This window comes from Anser cygnoides, chromosome 5 (genome assembly GCF_040182565.1).
Source record: "Anser cygnoides isolate HZ-2024a breed goose chromosome 5, Taihu_goose_T2T_genome, whole genome shotgun sequence".
Taxonomy (NCBI): Eukaryota; Metazoa; Chordata; class Aves; order Anseriformes; family Anatidae; genus Anser; species Anser cygnoides.
In genome coordinates, this window is record NC_089877.1 from 54,442,285 (window position 1) to 54,461,130 (window position 18,846).

General features: G+C 38.3%; 1 protein-coding gene across 3 annotated transcripts in view; it reads right to left on the reverse strand.

The window, feature by feature from the left end:
* Positions 1 to 4,786: 4,786 nt before the first annotated feature.
* The window catches only part of BEGAIN (brain enriched guanylate kinase associated), a 151,990-nt gene continuing 137,930 nt past the window's right edge, over positions 4,787 to 18,846 (reverse strand). Inside the window, exons 6-8 of one of the 3 annotated variants that reach the window (XM_048069803.2) lie at positions 14,538 to 14,645; positions 11,051 to 11,134; positions 4,787 to 7,785 (exon numbers count right to left, since the gene is read on the reverse strand). In XM_048069803.2, the coding sequence (XP_047925760.1) occupies positions 6,433 to 7,785; positions 11,051 to 11,134; positions 14,538 to 14,645 (1,545 nt within the window). In that variant the 3' untranslated portion in view covers positions 4,787 to 6,432. The remainder of the gene's footprint in view (positions 7,786 to 11,050; positions 11,135 to 14,537; positions 14,646 to 18,846) is intronic. The other 2 variants (XM_013199477.3, XM_013199476.3) reach the window with 2 other exon arrangements.

Below are 18,846 nucleotides of genomic sequence, written 5' to 3' on the forward strand. Positions count from 1 at the left end.
CTCTGACCGGTATTGTTAGCTGAAATTTAACTCAATCTTTTCAAGGCTTTAGGAAACGTTGTTCCAGTGTTACATGGCAGTAAATGTGACATTAGGATCCTGTTTCCCTTGTGATTCCTAGGAAAGGCAGAATCCTTATCTGTTCTTTCCTACTAATCAGGAGCTTGTAGTAGTTGGCTTTGTGTGTATTTGGGGATAATTTATAGGAGAAGTTACTGTAAAATAGGAGTTCATAAAAAAAAATTAAATTTTAACTATTTTGGAGCAAGTTGAAGCTCAACATCAGTGTATTTTCCATTCTGCAATTTGTCATGAAAATGATTAGTAGCTATTCATTGGAGACAACATATATACATTTAACTACCATTGTAAAGGATTATGGTATATGGCTCATATTAGGCAAATTCTCATGGCACACAGTAGATCTACAGATAATGGTATATCCTCTCCAATCACATAATTTCAGCAGAGAACTTAAGTGCACACTGAAATAATCCTGAGGTTAAGTTTCTCCTTGAACATTTATTAATTCATTTAGAAAGCAAATCTAGAGGAATTAGGATAGACTGAGAAGTGATAAATATGGCTTTGTAAGGTAGACAGCTCTGAGATTTGAGGGTTATAAAAGGTCCTACAATGAAAGTGGAGAAGAATTGCGATAGAAGCTTTCTCAAGAAGGAGAAGAAAAAAAAAAAAGACATTTTTCTGCAGAGAGAAAACACTAAATGAGCAAGTGAGAAGGGCAAGACTGAACCTCACTGGAAGTGCATCCACTGCACAAGCAGCAAAGCCCTTTATTGCATGAGAATTCAAGTTATTCTATTTAGCTTCAGCTGAACAAAAACACACAGTGACTAAGAACAGCTTTGCTAATACAGTCACAGGAAAATACAAAGAGAAAACAACTGCAGAGGGGAGCTGGAATGAGTGACAGGCTATTAAGAATGACTGAATTACTAAAGTTGTTTTATAACAATGAGGTTTTTAAAGAAGACATAGAGAAATGATTAGGAAAACAATGAAAATCTTCTGATAGTGTTGATATAACACTATGCAGACAGGAATATATCAAGATTTAATGAATGCAGATCAACCTGTCTGGCTCATGGTCACCATTACACTGAGGACTGTTAGACCCCGGGCACTTTTGAAACTGTCTTAGTGCTTTTCTAAAAAGTTATGTAGATCTTTAAGGCTAGAAATTAAACCACAATATGGGAATAGCAGGCTAAGAAAACTTGGTACTAAGGAGCCTCAGATCTATTGACTTCAGGAGGGATGCTGGAGTCTGACAAACCTGCAAGTGAAACTGTAAAACTTGAGAACATAGGAATTGAAACCAGCATTGCTCACCAGTGATGGAAGAAGGATAATACAAATCAACTCCACAGTGTTTGAGTCCATCTTTAAACCGAAAGCTTTTTGAGAGCATCCGTCATGTTACTATGTAAGTGCTGAAGAAACCATACCAGACACAATAGGGAAGTACATGAAAAATCCTTGCCTTTCAAATGCACTGATTTCCAGGAGACAAGCTCCCACTCCAGAAACATGGCCAGGCATTCTTTGCATCAAAATGCAAACTTGCAATTTGGTTATGTGAAAATACATTTCATTTGAGTGAGGCTTTGCTTGTGGATATCTCGGACCAACTGCCTATGTCAGTGCCAGGAACAGAATGCATGCAGTCACTCTCATCTGCATAGTCCCCTCCTTTCCTTCCACTGTCTTGGCATTACCAAATATTCGACCCAACTTAGTGTTCATATTAAAATGCTCTGGTGTTCAGCAGCAGAAAAGTGAAGAGGATGTTTCTTGAAAAGAACTAGGAACAGTTAGAGTCCTGAAGGGAGTGTCTTCCAAAGAAAAAGTGAGTGGACTGCATCTGCACAATTTAAGCAGTATTTAAGGAGAGGTATCACAACAGTCTGTAAGAATTACAAGGCTGTAAACATGAATGGGGGAGAAGCATTTTATAAGAAAGTCCAAAGTCTTTAAATTAGTACATTAAAATTAAACAAAGGGAAATTAATCTAAGTAGCTGTCTAATCATGCTCTGTGATAGATTTTGGAGTGGAAATTCTTTTTAATTAAAAATGCTGGAAGGAGAAAGGATTAACTTGATAAATTTTCTAGTTTGGGAGCAGAAGTTAGAAACTGTCAAACTGAAAACTACCTAGTTTGGGGTTTGCGTGGCTTAAACTTAAAAATTTCATCTATTTGTAGACTTCTAAAAAGTTTGAAAGGAAGTGATATGTGTTATTCAAATTTATTGAGACTTTGATTTTTTAAGTTCTAATTTGTGAGAAAAATATTTTCATATCTTAAAAATGTATTTGCTCTTCATGATTTCATAATACTTCTGCAACATTTTTCCTAGTGAATTGTGTGCTATTTCCCAGGTATCTTTTTGTATTCTTTTCTGTTTTGATATGTGATTTGGTATGCCTCACTCTGATCTTTCAGCCTTCGTTGTTTTTCTGTGATCAATGTTCTGTGTCATGTACACTTTGGTTTCACTTTTCATTCATTAATATGACATTTCTCATCTTCTGCTTCACTGCACTGTCAAGAACTTGTCACATATTTTCTTCACCCTTTCTGTTCTTACTCATGGCAAATGCAATAGTTGATCCAAGCAAAAATCCTGTTTTAGGTACCTACAAACCCTGCATATAGAATTCGACTACTTTGGTCATCACTTGGAAAAGTGAGGTTTTGTGGCAACATGGAGACACCGTGGCAGTTTTATAATGTTTGAGAGGAAGTCAGGCTTTTATGTCCTTGGGAAAAGCTATCTCAAGGTAAATTCTCAGACACTGGAATTGGGTCTGAGGCACTTGTCTTTGACTGAAGGTCTCTTGTTTTGTATTTCTGGAGTCACTTGTCATTAAGTGAATGTCACTTAACACTCTCTGATCACTTAATGATGAAAGTGAAGTTCATCAAACCACACCTGCTTGAATGAAAAATCAAAGTAAGATGTTGTGAGAACAATGGTTTAGATGTTGCTCTCCATTGTAAATGTCCTGCAGAAGGTAAGTGCTCTGAGAAACACTGTGGCAGTCAGCTCCATTTCACTTGGACCAAAGAAAATCTTCTCCTTCTGAACAAGAAGTTGTTGATTTGCTCTCCCACCCTCTACTTTTTTTAACCAAGCTTAGTCTCCTAAAACTTCAGTGACTGTTAAAACCGTACCTGGACCAAGTACTTTTTCTGGTGGTACAAGAACCCTCCTAAAGCCACAAGGCACCATGATGAGTGGAGGACTTTGTCTGGGGAGTCCAAGAAATTCAGTAGCTAGTCTAAAATATCTTCAACTATATATTCCTGAAATTAAAGTCATAACAGGATTATTGGACGACTTTCTCTCAGTGTGAAAACTGAAGGTAAGCAAAAAAATAAAGCACTACTACCACAAAGAAAATTGAAATCAACAGTGAAAACACCTTCCTAGCCTTAAACCTCAGGTCTCTGTTGTAGTCTCAAGAAATCAGAACAATGTATGAAAAAAAGGAGAAAATCTCTTATTATAATCTTTCAAAATTTCTTGTACAGAAAAGAAAAGAAAACAAATCTTGGCTAAACCAGTAAACCTGAGAAAAATTGTGTGATTTATTAATTTTTTTCTTATGTTCATAGAAAATATGCAAACTTACTGACAGTTTTTCTGATTAAAGAGTTTTTTTTTAAATCAATATATTAAAGTTGAATAACTTTTCTAGATATTTTGATCAATTCAGTTGAAATTCTTTGCAGGGTTACATACTGTTCTGTAATGAAATTCGATACAGAAAAATGTTAAAGGGTTATAGGCTATTTTACAAAAAAAGCCCAGTACTAATTGGCTGAAAAGTCAGGTTTCAATCTCCATATTAGTGCACAAAAACTGAGAGAAAGAGTCAAGTGAAGCATAGAAGCGTACTTTGAAACTTCAGTAGAAGGAAAGAACATAATACAACAGGATATTAAATAATCAGATCTGTAATAGCTAAAAGAAACTTAATTTTGTATAATTGCCAAAATAGCAGTTTTGTGTCAAATAATGAATGATATCATAATAGGATTGCTCTGATACTATGTTCTAGTTCATAAATATCAGGATTTATTGTTCCATAGTGTATATACTTTAAGGTGATATAAAACTTAATTTTCACCTCTTGCATACAAATCTTTGTATTCATTGACAAAAGAAGTGAATATCTCATTGCAGACTGCCTACATTTTATGTGCCCGAATAAGTCAACGGTAAGATTTTTTTTTTTTCTAGTCAGTTTTCTCTCAGTGAGGAAGGGGGAGATAGCAGATTTTCTGGATCTCCGAGTCTGTTTTGTGCAGGTCAGATTCTGCCATAGAACCAGTTTGCCTTTGGGAACTTTTTTTTTTTTCTTTCTAGTGGACTTGGTGGAATTGTTTGTGACACAGCCTCCCACTAGCTGTACGTGTGGGAGCATAAAAGCACAAGGTGCATAATAGTTTTTGTACTGAAGTAAGGCTCACTTTAACCTTCTGTTGTGGCTTACCTGTGTGATATTATTAGCTACCATTGTTCTCTTCAGTGCTAGTACAGCTTTCTGAGGAACTGTAGGGATGTAATGCCAGATCTTCAAAACAGCACAGCAAGTACTTGCATGCATTAATAATCGTCAAATTTTTATATTATCCAAGCAGAATGTGAAGAACAGTATGAAAAGCAGTGGGAATTATTGATGCCAAATGCATTGAATGTGTGGCTTCACAATTTAAGATACTTATGTGGGAAGTAAGCAGTTCTATAGTCCTGGTTCACATTAACTTGCCAAGTGACAATTTTCAGTCATTCAGTAGAAAATATATATTTTTTGAATATGTAATGAATGATAGGTCATTATTTTAGCTTAATAGGAACTATTTTAGATTTCCACAGTGATCTCACTGATTTACTACCACATATTGCACTAAGGAAGGTCTTTCCCTATATATGAGCCTGTCAGAGACTGTATTTCAAGTACAGAATGAACATGACATAAAAGAATGATTTAGCATTTACTGCTGTATTCTGCCTGTTAACAAGAAGCAATACTCAAGCCAGGAAAGAAATCCACAGGATTTTCCCTTCTCTCTGTTTTTCTCCTCTTTTGCTCTCTTCCTTCTGCTCCTGTCCAAGTTGTACACTTTGCATGGAATGATGAGAAACAGAAAACACTTGGAGGAGGAAGTGCAAAAACTACAGGTTAAACTATGGCTTCTCATTGCCAGGGGTGAAACTGCCATAGGCTACAGAAGACCAGCTTTTCCTTACATGTTAGAAAAATATCTGTGAAATACATATGTGAAAGTACAATTTTGGAAGATCCATAAAGACCTGAAGGGTTGTGTCAAGTACATGTGTAATAGAGGAAGAGCTTATGTCACAAGTTTTCAAGTAGATTTCAAGTTTCTTTTCAGTGTGAAGACCCTTTCCTAGTGAATTTAAGGTTGTTGATTAATGGTTTATTTCCTTGTTTTGCTTTCACAGGCTGATGAGAACCAGTCCTTCCACTCCCTCAGGCCACAGGATGAGAACTGCTGCTCCGTGGTTTATACAGACTCCTTTGGAAAGCAATCTAAAACAGTAGCTTTACTCAATAACTTTTGCTGCACTGATACTACCCAGAGCAATCCCATATTCTATTGTCCAAAGCATGTTTTAATGAAGGAAAAAAAAACCATAAAATATCTCCACTGGTGTCTTTTATTAAGTAATGCAAAATACAGTATTAATTATGACACTGCATGCATTTTAGACAATATAAATGCAAGCCTACAGAAAATGTGACAAAGAAACCCTCAATTACTTTTGAGGTAGTATACAAGGAAAAATAGGAAAGCAGAAACACAGTGGATTAAAAGAACAAAATATTGGTATCACTTTGTGCATACATTAGTCACTCATAAATACATTTGTATGAAATAACTTAAGATACAATTCCATTCTTTTTAAAAAATATACTTCTTCAAATTCACGATTCTTGTTAGTTTTGTTTTCATATGACATTTTATGGTATTTTATCAGGTGGATTTATTTTTTTTTTGTCACTGGCGTCATGATTGTACCCTTTTCCTCCAAGAGTTTAGGCACAGATGGCCTCATGCACAAAAATAAATAAGAAACCTGCTTGAAGGGAAAAGAATCCTGTTCAAATAGCTTAGGATAGTATAATAAATACCATTTTGTTTATAAAAATATTTCAGGTTTATAAAAGAGGGGAGGGGATGATCTCCCATGTGGAAAGGATGTTAAGTGAAAAGTGCTGTATAACATTTTTGGAGAGATTTTGTTTTAAACATATAGTACCATTATGAATATATATTTTATAATAATCCTGTTTCTGAGAACCTTATGTTCACTAGAAGTATCAAACGCTGTTTGCTTCCTTTTGTGTGTTGTCTTATTGCAGTTCTGGAAGATGCCTAGTTCAGAAGGGTTCCGTATAGTTGTGCTTTTGTAAGGCTGTCCTTCCGACTCAAGCCAGTACTTCCAGTCCGTTGAAACTGCTGCTGTTTGCTGTGAATACCCGAATGGCTTCCTTGCTCCATGGAAGACTGGTGGATTTCTGAAGCCTCCATCGAACTCTGATTGAGGGACTCTGCCGAGCTGTTGGGGCTCACGTCCACGTATTCTCTTTTCAACACTGGGCTATTTTCAATGTTTTTGCTACTGCATAACTGGACAGTGATCCTTTCATTTTTTTGGTCTCTTGATTCTTTTGTTTTGTAAGTGGGCAACTTGTCCTGCTTACAGCTAGTGCTGATGTCAATGTTCAGGCCACTGTCTGTTCTCAGGAAGCAAGAATCCACAAGTCTGCTTTGGCAGATATCATCTCCCTCTGAGCAGCTATCTGCTTTGTAGCTGGCATAGATGGGGCTTGTTCGACTGTCTCCCTTTTTAATCGGGCTGCTGTAGTACTGCTCTGAAAAACTGCAGGGCGATAGCCTGCCAGTGTTCCTGTAAGAGTATGCACCAATGTCCTCCACGCTCAATTGCCTCCATCGCCCAGGCAAGTCTTCTTCTGAAAGGTGGGTGCTCATTTTCTGATTCGCTAAAGCCTGCTGTGGTGTCATGGCTGAGAAATGAAAGGGTTCGTTTGCATAAGGAGGCAGAGTCCTAGTGAAAGTGGGCGAGTTCTCGTTGTCGTCAGCAAGCTCCATGTGCTGCGCAGGTTTGGACTTGGCAAACCTGGGGCTTCCCTGATGCTCGTAACCTGCAGGTGACTTTCTTTCAAAGAGTTCGTCTCGGTTGCTCATGTAGATCGCTTGCTGAGAGGCTGTCATTGTGTTGGCTTGGGCGTTCTCCTTCTCCTCGGATGTGACACTGAAGCTGGAATAGGAGCTGGAGGTCGGCAAAGAGGTAATATACTCTGGGAAGGCTTCGTGAGAGAAGCTGGAATGGAAACCATCTTCTTCGACAGTACTGTCTGTGGAGTTTTGGGACCGCAGGAACCCCACGTCTTTCACTTGCGTGTCCACACTCTGCCTCCTCTCCCTCCTCCTCTCCTCAGGGCAGTAAAGGGCAGTGTCACTGCAATAGATGTCTGACTTGTACTGGGGCCTTTGCCCAAGTTTTCCAGCAGAGTCCTGAAATTCCCTTGTAGAGGGGCTTGACAAGTGTGAAGACAAGCTGTTTGGGTCTGGTTTTTCCAGTACTTTGGCAATGACGCAAGTGGGTATGGTGTCCGCGTAAGATGTGTGGCACAAGGGGACAGAAAGGCTGCACCCATGTTTTTCCAGATGGATGCTGACTCTTTCCTGAAAGTCAGATGGCAACTGCAATACAAAGAGATGGGAGAGGGAGGGGATAGGAGAAAAAGGTGCATATCAGTTCTGGTGTCTCCTTGGGCTTATGCAACATTGATAGAGGAGTGCAGTTTATGACATTACATAGCTCACCATATACGGCTCTTTGACTAATGTGATGGCCACAATCTCTGTGCATTTCTGAAAACAAATGTAATCAAATTAATTTTATTTATTTACTTAACATTTGGAAGTCTTCATTTGCTTCCTCTCACGGAAAACACTGAAGCTGAAAGGGTTGCTTCCTAATTAATTGAAGTTGGATAGAAATGAAGTAAGGAACATGGTAAACAATGACCTTAAAAAGCCAGGTGAGGAATTACAGCCTACAGCAACACTTTCCGAACAGTGTGCATGTGTGTGATTTGAAGTTGGGGTGTGGAGGTCTCTGCTGGGGTGAGGAAAGAAGAGGAAGAGGTCAGATATATTCTGTTCTTTTGCCTTTCTTTGAGCTTCTCTTGCATCCAGTCCAGAGCCAAATTGTCTCCTGCCCTTCAGTGCTGTGTTTTATAAATGATGTTATTTGAAGAGGCAGGATAGTTGGTTTCACTGACACTTAAAGCAATGGTACTGGTTGCTGTGAGAGGAGTGTTTCTGTGCTGGGAGGAAGCAAATGAAACCAGCTACCTTGCCCCAGAACTTGGACCCTGCTTATCAGGTTGACCATCCTTATAAGCCTCTCAGCATACCCTCTTCCAGCAGCTGCAAGTGGCTGCTTTTCTAGTTTCTTACTGCACCAAAAGAAACAAGAGCTAAGACCTAAAGATGTATTTTGATTCCTGTGGTGGACCACTCAAAATTAACCCATAAATCTATTATGCATCAAAAATCATATTGTTTCTAGGGAATGATGGGATCGGCTCTGTGGGCAGTGATTCCACCTGCCATCCTCTCATGTGGAGCAAAAGAGGTTGAAAGACTGCATTCTGTGGTGCAGCTCAAAAGCCCAGTAGGTAAATATTACACAGGTATAACCAAGCATGATACTAACCATACTTTTTCTACTTGGCTCATTTCAAATCTCTACTGATGATTCTGCAGGAATACAAGTGACTGCTGCATGAGATCTCTCCCTCAGTATTTCTTGCTGGAAATCAAAGAACTCATGTTTGGGCTAAGTTTGTAACTGGATTTGTGACTTTGTGACAAGGTTAGCTCCCTTGATATCCATGTTGATTTGTGCTGCTTAAGAATATAGCCCCTGAATTCTTGGCTGCACTGTACTCGGCTCTAATTATTATTATTATTATTATTATTATTATTATTAACTAGAAATCAAGTTGCTCTTTACCAAATAGATAGTGGTTACTCTTCTATCCCCAGTTATCACACTCCCACCTTAACTTTGTTTCTCTAGAGGAGACAGCCCTTTAAATATTGAGGGAGTCCCCCTCAGCCCCTCTCTTTAGGCAAGAAAAATTCAAGGTGTCTATTGCCTCTAATGATCTAATATTATATAAATTGTGAAGTCTCTCTTTTAGCTTCACTGGGAACAGATTAAAGTTGGTTTAATCCCCAAAATTCAGTGTATTCAGTATGGCATGCTGTGAAATGGCACTCTTGTTAGTCTGGAGTAGGATGAGAGCTTTTTCAACCAACGGAATTTCTGTTATTTTAGAATAATCATTATGTTGATAATTAGCTCATATATCTTCCACTGGAAATAAAGAGTGCGATATTGCCAATCTGCTGGCAGACAGCAATATTAGTCAGAGTAAGTACGGATGGAACAAAGATTGAATAAATGGTTTGTAAAATAGGGCTGCTGTAAATTGCCACAAAAGTGACAAAATGAAATACGGTTCATTTAATATGAAATTGCTGTATGGGTCAACTATCATTTAGTATCCTGTAACATCACTCTTTGGTCTATTTTGTATACATTATTTAGATTATGAAATGCATTAAGAAAAGGTTTTTTTGTTTTGTTATTATACTGGAAACTGGAATTACTAAAATGATATTGCTATCACATTACTTGTCTTACTATAGTTTAGGTTTCTGGATAATATACAATACTTCAACAGGCAATAATTGTGCTTGTAAGGAATTTAGTGACTGTGACAATGCATTCACACTTGTTACATTAATAAAAACTTGGAGTTAGGAGTGGAGTCTGCCCATTTAACTGAGTGTATGACAGTCTGTGAAGTTATGGGAGGTCCCTTTTGTGATGGTTTTCTGCAGGTGAACAACTAAGTAACTTTAAGGTCCTAATTATTGCTAATAGGCAGGGTGCTTTTGATATGAATAATGTGATGATGACTCCTGGATAGGAGTTGCTAAGGAAAGTCAGTTACTAGGAAGAAATAACAGGATGATGGTTAATCTGGAAGTTTTATCTCAGTTCCAGGAAATCATTGCCCATTTGACTGAAGAGTATTGATCTATCTTTGTCAGTTTTGTTTAGTGCTCTTAAGCAGTCTACTAGCTTAGAAATGGTTTATACATTTCACATGCAATTTTGACATAATTCTGTCACAGAATCGCACAAGAGAGGCCATCTGGGGGGGACACTAACCTGATGGAACTGATAAAAGGAACGCTTTTCTCTGTGACCTTCAACAAGCAAATATACATGAGGAAGGAGCTGTTGATTTGAGTAGGGTCCTACTTCACTAAAGACAGCCTTGTTCATGGAGATAACATTTGCTTCCCCTTTAAGGAGTTTGTTTCTCATGCCTAGCTTCCTTGGAAGTGAAGATTATTAATTAAAGCTTACAACTTGGAAATCAATCATCCAGTGCTCTGGTTGCTTCACAGAAAGATATTTGTTCTGTCATTCTATTTTAAAATTCAGGTTTATAAATTAGCTGGACTGCAAAATAGCTTCAGGAGGAAAGCTGGTTATATCAGAATCTCTGATGCCTACAGGTTGTAATTTCCCCCCTCCTCCCCAACACCAACATTTTGCAGTCCAGAGTTCTCACCACTTGGTTTTAATAAAACCTTTACTTTTCAACATGGTCAGCAGAGACCCCATTCTATTGTATAGCAAAGTTGTGGGAAAAAGAGTGCCATGAGGTTACATTACCAGCTGTGATTTTGTCAGCACCCTTTCCAGCTACACAGAATAGCAGCACCCTTCCACTTGCTTAAAGAATGAAAAAAAAAAATCACAACCTTAAGGGCAACAGAAGTTCTGGAATTGATACATGTAAAAGAGCCTATTTTCCATAAAATATTTATTTATTTATTTATTTATTTAAATATTCATCAGTTTTAGTCACATTACCTCAGAAAGTTTGTGTGCCCTGTCATAATTCTTGCTGCACTGGAGCAATTGAGCAGCTAAATTGCAGTCCTTCCTATAGAGCTCCTAAAAAAAAAATAAAGAAAGAAAAGAAAAAGAAAAAGCCTGTTTTAGAATTTGACGGGGAACTTTGGAGCATACTTTAACTTTTAAAATCATTAAGATTCTGTGTTTCTTGTGTGGTGCAGAAAAGTTTGTCCCTTTGCTCCGTGAGGGTTGATAAAATTACCAGAAATTAAAAACTAGCTATAGAACAGTAATCTGCATTTCAGAAGATGCATACTTACCATTAGGAACTTGACTATACTGTTAACATGCATGGAGCTATGAAGGCTAAAATAAGCATGATATTTTAAGCAAAAAGGAAAATTTAAGAACTGTCAATTTTTACTGAGTGTTATCGAGATCAGCACTGAGATAATAGTTTATAAAATGATGAAAAAATCTTATGAGACTGTGGGAGAAATTCACTGCAGAAATATAAATTGTATATTTTTTTAAATGTCCTTTGTCTCCCTATGAAATGTTCTTGCTGGTTCTTGGCTCCTTTCTTATCTTCCAGAATGTAACTATACAAATACATTAAATCTCCCTGCAAACATTTGATGCTAAAGAACAGCACATTTTCCTTGGATAAGAAACTATCATGAGAATTTTACAAAGGGAAAAAGAGAATTTAGCAGGCTAGTTAAACTATTTTTGTATTGAATGGCTCCCACAGCCTATCTAATGTGAAAATTCAGTACAGGGATTTGCCCTTAACTCATTTTTCACCTTAATTTAATTGAATATACATGGTTGTTACTGTGTCCTTCAACCAGTTTCTTTGGGTCCCTGGAGGTAAGAGTTATATGTTGCTTCTGATCAAGGTGCCATTAAAAATTAAGTTGGCTTCACAAATTGACTTTATAGGTTGATTAGATGAGACAGACAAAGCAAAAATGACTGTGGACACTAAGCCATGTTAACCTGTAAAAATTAGAAAATATTTATAAGAAAAAAGTGTTAAATATGGATTTTTTTCTGGTGCTAATATTATTTCATCGCATGCGCATTTTTACTGTTTTGCTTGTTCCTTTATGGATACATTTTCTTTGAAAAGGACAGACGGAAATTCTCTCTGTTTAGAAATATAATTTTAAATGTATTCTGCAATAACAGGCTCAACAAGATGTTCCTGGGAATCTGTGAGGCATGTGGGTAAATGTATTTTTCTCATGAATATTAGTTTATTTATGTCTTCATATTCAAGGACCCTTAGAAACTTTTTCTGTGTGTGTGTCTGTCTGTGTCTGTGTGAACATTAAACATGCTACTTTCTGCTTTAAATGTACTGGGGAGATAGATTTCACTTATGTAGGTTTAAATTCTATGTTAGTACACATTATCTTTATTCCTTAAAATAGATGCAGTAGGAATCCAGGAATTCAACTTAGAAGCAAAATCTGTTGCACATGCATGTGATTCTGACACGTTACATGCACATTAAATGCATAATACATTGCTGTAGAATGGATAGCATAGACAAGTACCCCAGGTCCCTTACGGCGCACAAAAATGAAATCACTCCAAAATCCAATACTTTCTTTAAAAGCTTTGGGGCTCTGTTTCTGTGAAGTGGTTGTCGTGGAGAGTAGAAAAACCATTTCTGGCACTTTATTTTTAGCTACTTTAAAAATTACTACCAAAAAAATTACATGTGATTTGGATGTGCCATATGTATGTTGTTCTCAACATGTTAGGGCACACTGTGTGACTGGACAGACTTTGTCTTAAATACTTACCTGGATGGTAACTAGCCACATCTGTGGCAAGCAAAACAATAATCAGATCCTAATTCCAAAGTGTTTTCCATTCTCTTAAATATAGTTTTGCATCAAAATCATCATTTTATGTGTTCACCAATGGAATAGGGGGAAATAAAGTTGGAGGAAGAAATACTGGCAGGAAAAACATGTTCTCCCCTGGTGGGAGTCTTCAGTTTAACACCCTCTCTTCTTATTAGACATAATATTAATGGATTGTTTCATATTTCTTTATTTTAAAATTTGGAATTTATCCTTTACTTTTGTTAATTGCACCACATAACTAAGGGCAGAATTTTGTCTGTGAATTGACATCAAGTGTGAAGCACTTATATTTGAGGCTTCTGTACTGTAATGTAATATTCAGCACGGTTCACAATAATTCTGATGTCTTGGAAGAGTACTCTGTATTCCAGGTCAGTCTAATCTGCCTTTAAAAAACTATCAATATTGAAAACAATTCTTCAGATGTGGGCTCAAACCTGACTTCATGAAGTAGAGATAATGCATGAATTCTTATTATGAAAGCTTTACCATTTCTTTCACTTCCATTTTAAATATGAATTAACTCTACTGATTTCAGCTGAAATTAGTCTGGATTTATAGGTGTGCTTCCAAAACCCAAAATTAGCCCATTGAATTTACCAAGTTCATTTAGTTACAGATAGTGGAATTATGAAGTATCTATTGTTTCAACGGTTTCTGTAGAGATAAAAGATCATACTGTGGACTCTGCATTGGATAATTGCATTGGTTAATCACATAGGCACAACTCACATCAACAGACATGTTAATTGCATCGGATGACCCCTGCTTTGATTTCTTGTGAAATATGGGAAGATGGCAATGTGTTAAAGCATTAACAGAAACACATCTTCTGTAGGTGATTTTTTTTTTACTAAGTGTCTAGGGAATGGCACAACAATGAACTAAATGTCTGCAACTTTCCTTTCTTTGCTGTCTATATTAGGTTTGTCCCTGGAAGGATTTCATGAGCTCAGTTGCCAGCTGCAGAACATATGCCAGGTTCCAGCACTGTTTAATGAGATGCAGGGTGACAATCACAAAATATATACCCTGTTTCATTTCACGGAGATAGGTAAAGTGTTAAATGTGAACCATAGCTGGGGAAAACCTGGCTCCCTCTGTGATAATCTGAATGACCAGGTTGGGTCAATCTTATTCACTACTAGCAGAGCTCTCTCATGCTGGGCAACACGTGTCAGTGAGCAAATACTGAAAGATTAGAGGAACTGTGGGAAATGTTGGGTTGTACACCGTGCCTACAAGCCTTATGATGAATCCTCACTTGAGACATGTTCATGCAGTAGCTCAGAGCATGCGCTTCTACTTGTCTGCTGTACTAGACCAAAACCAATGGCAAATTCATTGTGGAAATATTTCCATTTTTTAGAATATATTTTTAATCAGGTTTTGGTTAGACATAAGGAAAAAAAGTGTCAGTGAAAAGATTCACTCCAGCCCCTTAACTTTAGAAGAGTCAAAATTACAAAATGGTGAGAACATCAAACATGAACTTTAACTGTAGGTAACGTTACATTTAATGTAAACATTAAGAAATTATTCTATAACTACATAGGAAGTGTATTGCCTAATTTACTTCTGAGTATAACCTCAAGATGTATTCATAATTAAATACTTACATTGTCTTCTGACAACTTATCTATCGTCACCTTGGCCTCTATTAAGTGATTATTGAGTGCAATTATTTCATGGCTCAAAGCCCGTTTTTCCTCTTCGTAATGTTGACCCTATGAAGAAAATGGAGTAGTCAGTATTTTTTATACTGTCAGAATATTTCAGTAAAATGCCCAAAGCTTGATGTCATTCTCAAACCTAGGGGAAAGCACAACAGATCAATATCTTTTTTTTTAATTTTTTTTTTTTTTGCTATTTTCTCTCAGCAGATAAGGTGATGTGCTTTGAAAACACAGAGGTCAAATTAAACTCACACTAGGTACCTTCACAACAGGCTCTAGCTAGCGTGTGAAAAAGGATTCAGTTCAGCTTCATCTGTTCCTTGTTTGATGGAAGCCAGGGTTTCTAACCTAGAAGTGACTTAGGCTGCTCTTGGCTTTTGCTACAAGAATGTTTCAGTTATGCCATTAGCTCCCATTCTCATTGGGATGGAAGAACAATGTTTAAAGAGGAAAGTAGCTGTGCCTGAGCCAATTTCTTTTTAGCTGTTGACTGTTCTGGCTGCTTTAAAAGTCCTGAATGTGGTTGTTCATTTCTCAAGATGAATGTTTGCCTGACTGCGGGGTTAGCACAGGCACTAGCAGAATGTGACCCACTGGAATAATAGGAAAATAATCTGATTCAAGCTTCTTTCTGCCCGCCAATTTAATCTTGTTACCGTAAAGTTGTAACTCTTTATTATAAATGCAAAAATTCAGCAGGAAAAGTAAAGTGCCACTGGACCTTCCCCCTTGTGTCCCAGTTTCATATTGCAGCGTTTGTTGCACCACCTCGTATAAAAAAAAAAAAAATAAAAAATGATCATTTATAACCCTGCCTCCAGCTTTACATTAGTAATGAAAAGTATGGTAGGTTCTGCGTACTGTATCTCAGATCAAGGTATCTTCTCTGTGCTGTATGAGACCATGATAAAAAGGAGGCTTGCCAATTATCTGGAGTGATATTTTAAAAAGCAGCTTCTCAATAATAGAAAGTAGGGTAAACTTCAATGTACATCTGTTTTGTTTTGTGAAACTACTCCAGTGACAAATTCACAATCTCACCTTCCATTCTAAAATTGTTAGAGTAATTTGTGAAGGATTTTCTCCAGCAGGCTGATGATGTTAGCTACTGAAGTTTCCCAAATGCCATATTGCTGGGGTCACACAAAAATCTTCCATCAACACATGCTCGGCATTGTCAGCTAATTGACAGCGATGGGAGCATTGTGTCTTGAAGTCTGAACGAATATCAAGGTTAATTATCCAGCTGCAAAGCACCAGGCTATATTATATAAAAAAGGGTGATTACATTGGAAGTGGCAACTCATCCTAAATCGCTGTTTAAAGAAAAACACTTTCTAAAATGGTCTAAGTGAACCCATATCTTGCTTTAAACAGTGAAGATATGATTGAGGGGTCACTGGCCTAGACTGTTTTAATATCAGCTTTTCTACGGACTGGCTGCTCCCTGCTGTTACAAGCCTGGAGCCTGGTGTAGTCTCAAAACTCTCCTGTTTTCTTCCCCTTTGATCAGTTCACCAGTGCTCTTGCTGGCTGCCTGGGGATTCTGTCATGGAAAGCCAAAGTGTAGCTTGGAGAGCTTGCAGGAGTGGCAACCTCACTGGTTTGAACAAGACGCATGATCTTAGGGGCTATGTTTTTTAATTAGGCAGATCGACATGGTTTTATACGAGGCCCTTAACTCTCATTGATTTTAATGGGAACTAAACAGCTAGGCACTTGGTAAACCTCCTGGACATCTGTGCACCTCTAGAAATCTGTCTCCTTTGAGAGCGTGACTGAAGATTACATTTTCAAAGGTATTTAGCTGCGTAATGAGGTAGACAAGTGCTATATTGGCATCTCCAACTACCTAAATACCCGGGGAAAATGTATCCCCTCAGTTTTCTAAATTGTTTCATGCTTTTGAAGGGTCCAGGTCCTCTGAGTACAGACTTAATCTTCCATATAACTTTGTATTGAAGATTTTATCAATCCTTGCATGAAAAGTTGTCATCAATGTCAGGGCAGCTGATTTGTGGGACCCCTTTTTGCTCTAAGTCTGATTTCAATGCATGTTGCCCTTGCCTAACCAAACTGAACTTGGCTTAATATATTTTGCAGTTCAGGCAAGATTGCCCAATCTAGGATTTATAGGCTTCAGCACAGACAGGAACTCATAAAAAGGCAACAGATTCAGGCTTTGGAAACAGTATTTTCCATTGCATTAAGTAATGCTGAATTGACTGAATTATGGTTTCCTTTTATTCTAGTTACTGAAGCTTTTGGGCTGACATTTTCCAGACTTTGTATCTGACCAAGTAAGATTTAAAAATATATTTTGGATTTGTTGAACTGTAGAATTCACCTCAGTCCAAATGTATATTACATAGGCCAGGAGCTAGACACCAAAGTTACAGCCATCTCATCCATGCTGTGGAGGATTGGGAATGAGAAAGAAAGGCTAGTCTCAGTTTTCTTCACCAGTTTCTGTTAGCATCTTTCTCTTAAAATCAGTGTTGTTGACATGAGCAAAGAGCAGTTTGCCCCACTGTGGCAAAACGAGGTGGACTGGACCCTGAAAGGCTTTTCTGTATTGACCACATGTTCTGTGTCCCCATCTTTGAAAGTTTAGGGCTTCAGCCAGATATGACTGTGGTGCATTTTTGGCAGCAACAGAGCAGAGGCTTAACCCTGAGACCAGCTTGGGGAAAACAGTGCAGCTGGAAGATGTGGCATGGTAGTGCTGGATAACTGCATTGAAAGGATTGCTGAGTACTGGCAAGCGCAACTTTGAACTCTCCAGTTGCAGTCAGGCGGTCATTTTTCCAGCAGTGATTATAAATGATGGAGTGGGCTGAAAGGAGGACAGCCATCATAATATCAATGCTATGATTACAAGTTACAAATAGAGATGCTTATTTTACTTATAGCCACCTTCTGCAGAACCCTCTGTGCCTGGCATCTCTAGGATGCTTTCTTCTCCTGCTCGTCCACAGTGCTGGTGACCTCTCCTCTCTCTCCTTTTGGCACAGCTTTCTGTTCTGCAGGTGCTAACAACCTATCTCCTAAAACTCAGTAACAGATCAAGTTAATGGGGTTATTGATATGCCAACAGCTTACAGCTGGGCTGAGGGCTGCTGAAGCTCGATCCAAAATGTCGTGCATCTTTGTTCAGGAATTTTTGTTGAGTCAGCTCAATGCGTCTTGCCCTGGCCTCCTCCCTTGGCGCAGAGCCAGCCTGAAAGAGTACAGTGCATGGTGTCTGACTAATTTGCCAGAACTGCAATCATGTGCCCACGTCTGAGTCAGACCAAATTAGTACTGCTGGGTGACTCCAGTGCTGCACAGTGCTGATACTCATGTTGGGGGATGCAAGCGCTCATGGTTGTGGCTCCTAGCCCGAATTTAGCATGGGCCTCACTGCCTCCTACTCAGATCCCTCCTGATGAAGGAATTGGGTACCTACTCTTTCCAAGGGAGTCTGGAACCTTCTCTATCTATTAATATTTATCTATGACAGTTGCAATATCCCTCATATCTTCACAGATCCACAAAAATGTAAGGTGTGACTTTCAAAGCTCCCTGGTATTGCCTGGTCCCTGTGCCTGTTATTATGAGTGGGGTGAAAAGAGTTTTGATAGGTTGATACAGCATGAAATACTTAATAGATAAGTGCATTTTGGTATGTGACAAAATCTGGATGAAAAGATCTGCTCGAAGCTTTTCTTATGTATTAGGGCATCAACGAAGACTCCTACTCTAGTCCTTCAGCACAGATGGATAAAATGTAATGAAGTTGGTCGTCTCCCTGGTAATGTTTTACTTTCCCTTCAGTGCTTTCCTGTGTTCCAGCAGCTGGAGGGTGTCCTACCGTAAAGTGTCAGCTTTTTGGTCAGGGCTAGGCTTTGTACTTTGCTGTCCTGCGGGAGCTCTGAGATGTGTACAGACCTTTAGAAAGCAGTCTCAGTTTTGCAAATGAGCAATGCTGCTCTGTGGAAATGTCAGCCTTCTCAAACATAGCAAAGTAAATCTGTTCTTGATGTTCCTGTAAGGAACATTTCAACGGATAGCATTTCAATGCTGTCACGAGAATAACGTCGTGGTAGCAGTGACCATCAGGACAGACCAGCAGCATTCCTTCGGAAATGCCTCTTAATAAGTGACACCTGAATGACAAAGAAAGAGGGAGAGAAAATTGTTCTGTTACAAATACCAACAAAGTGGCACTGTTATCCCATCCGGAGTGCCTGGACAGAGGTTTACCCCAATA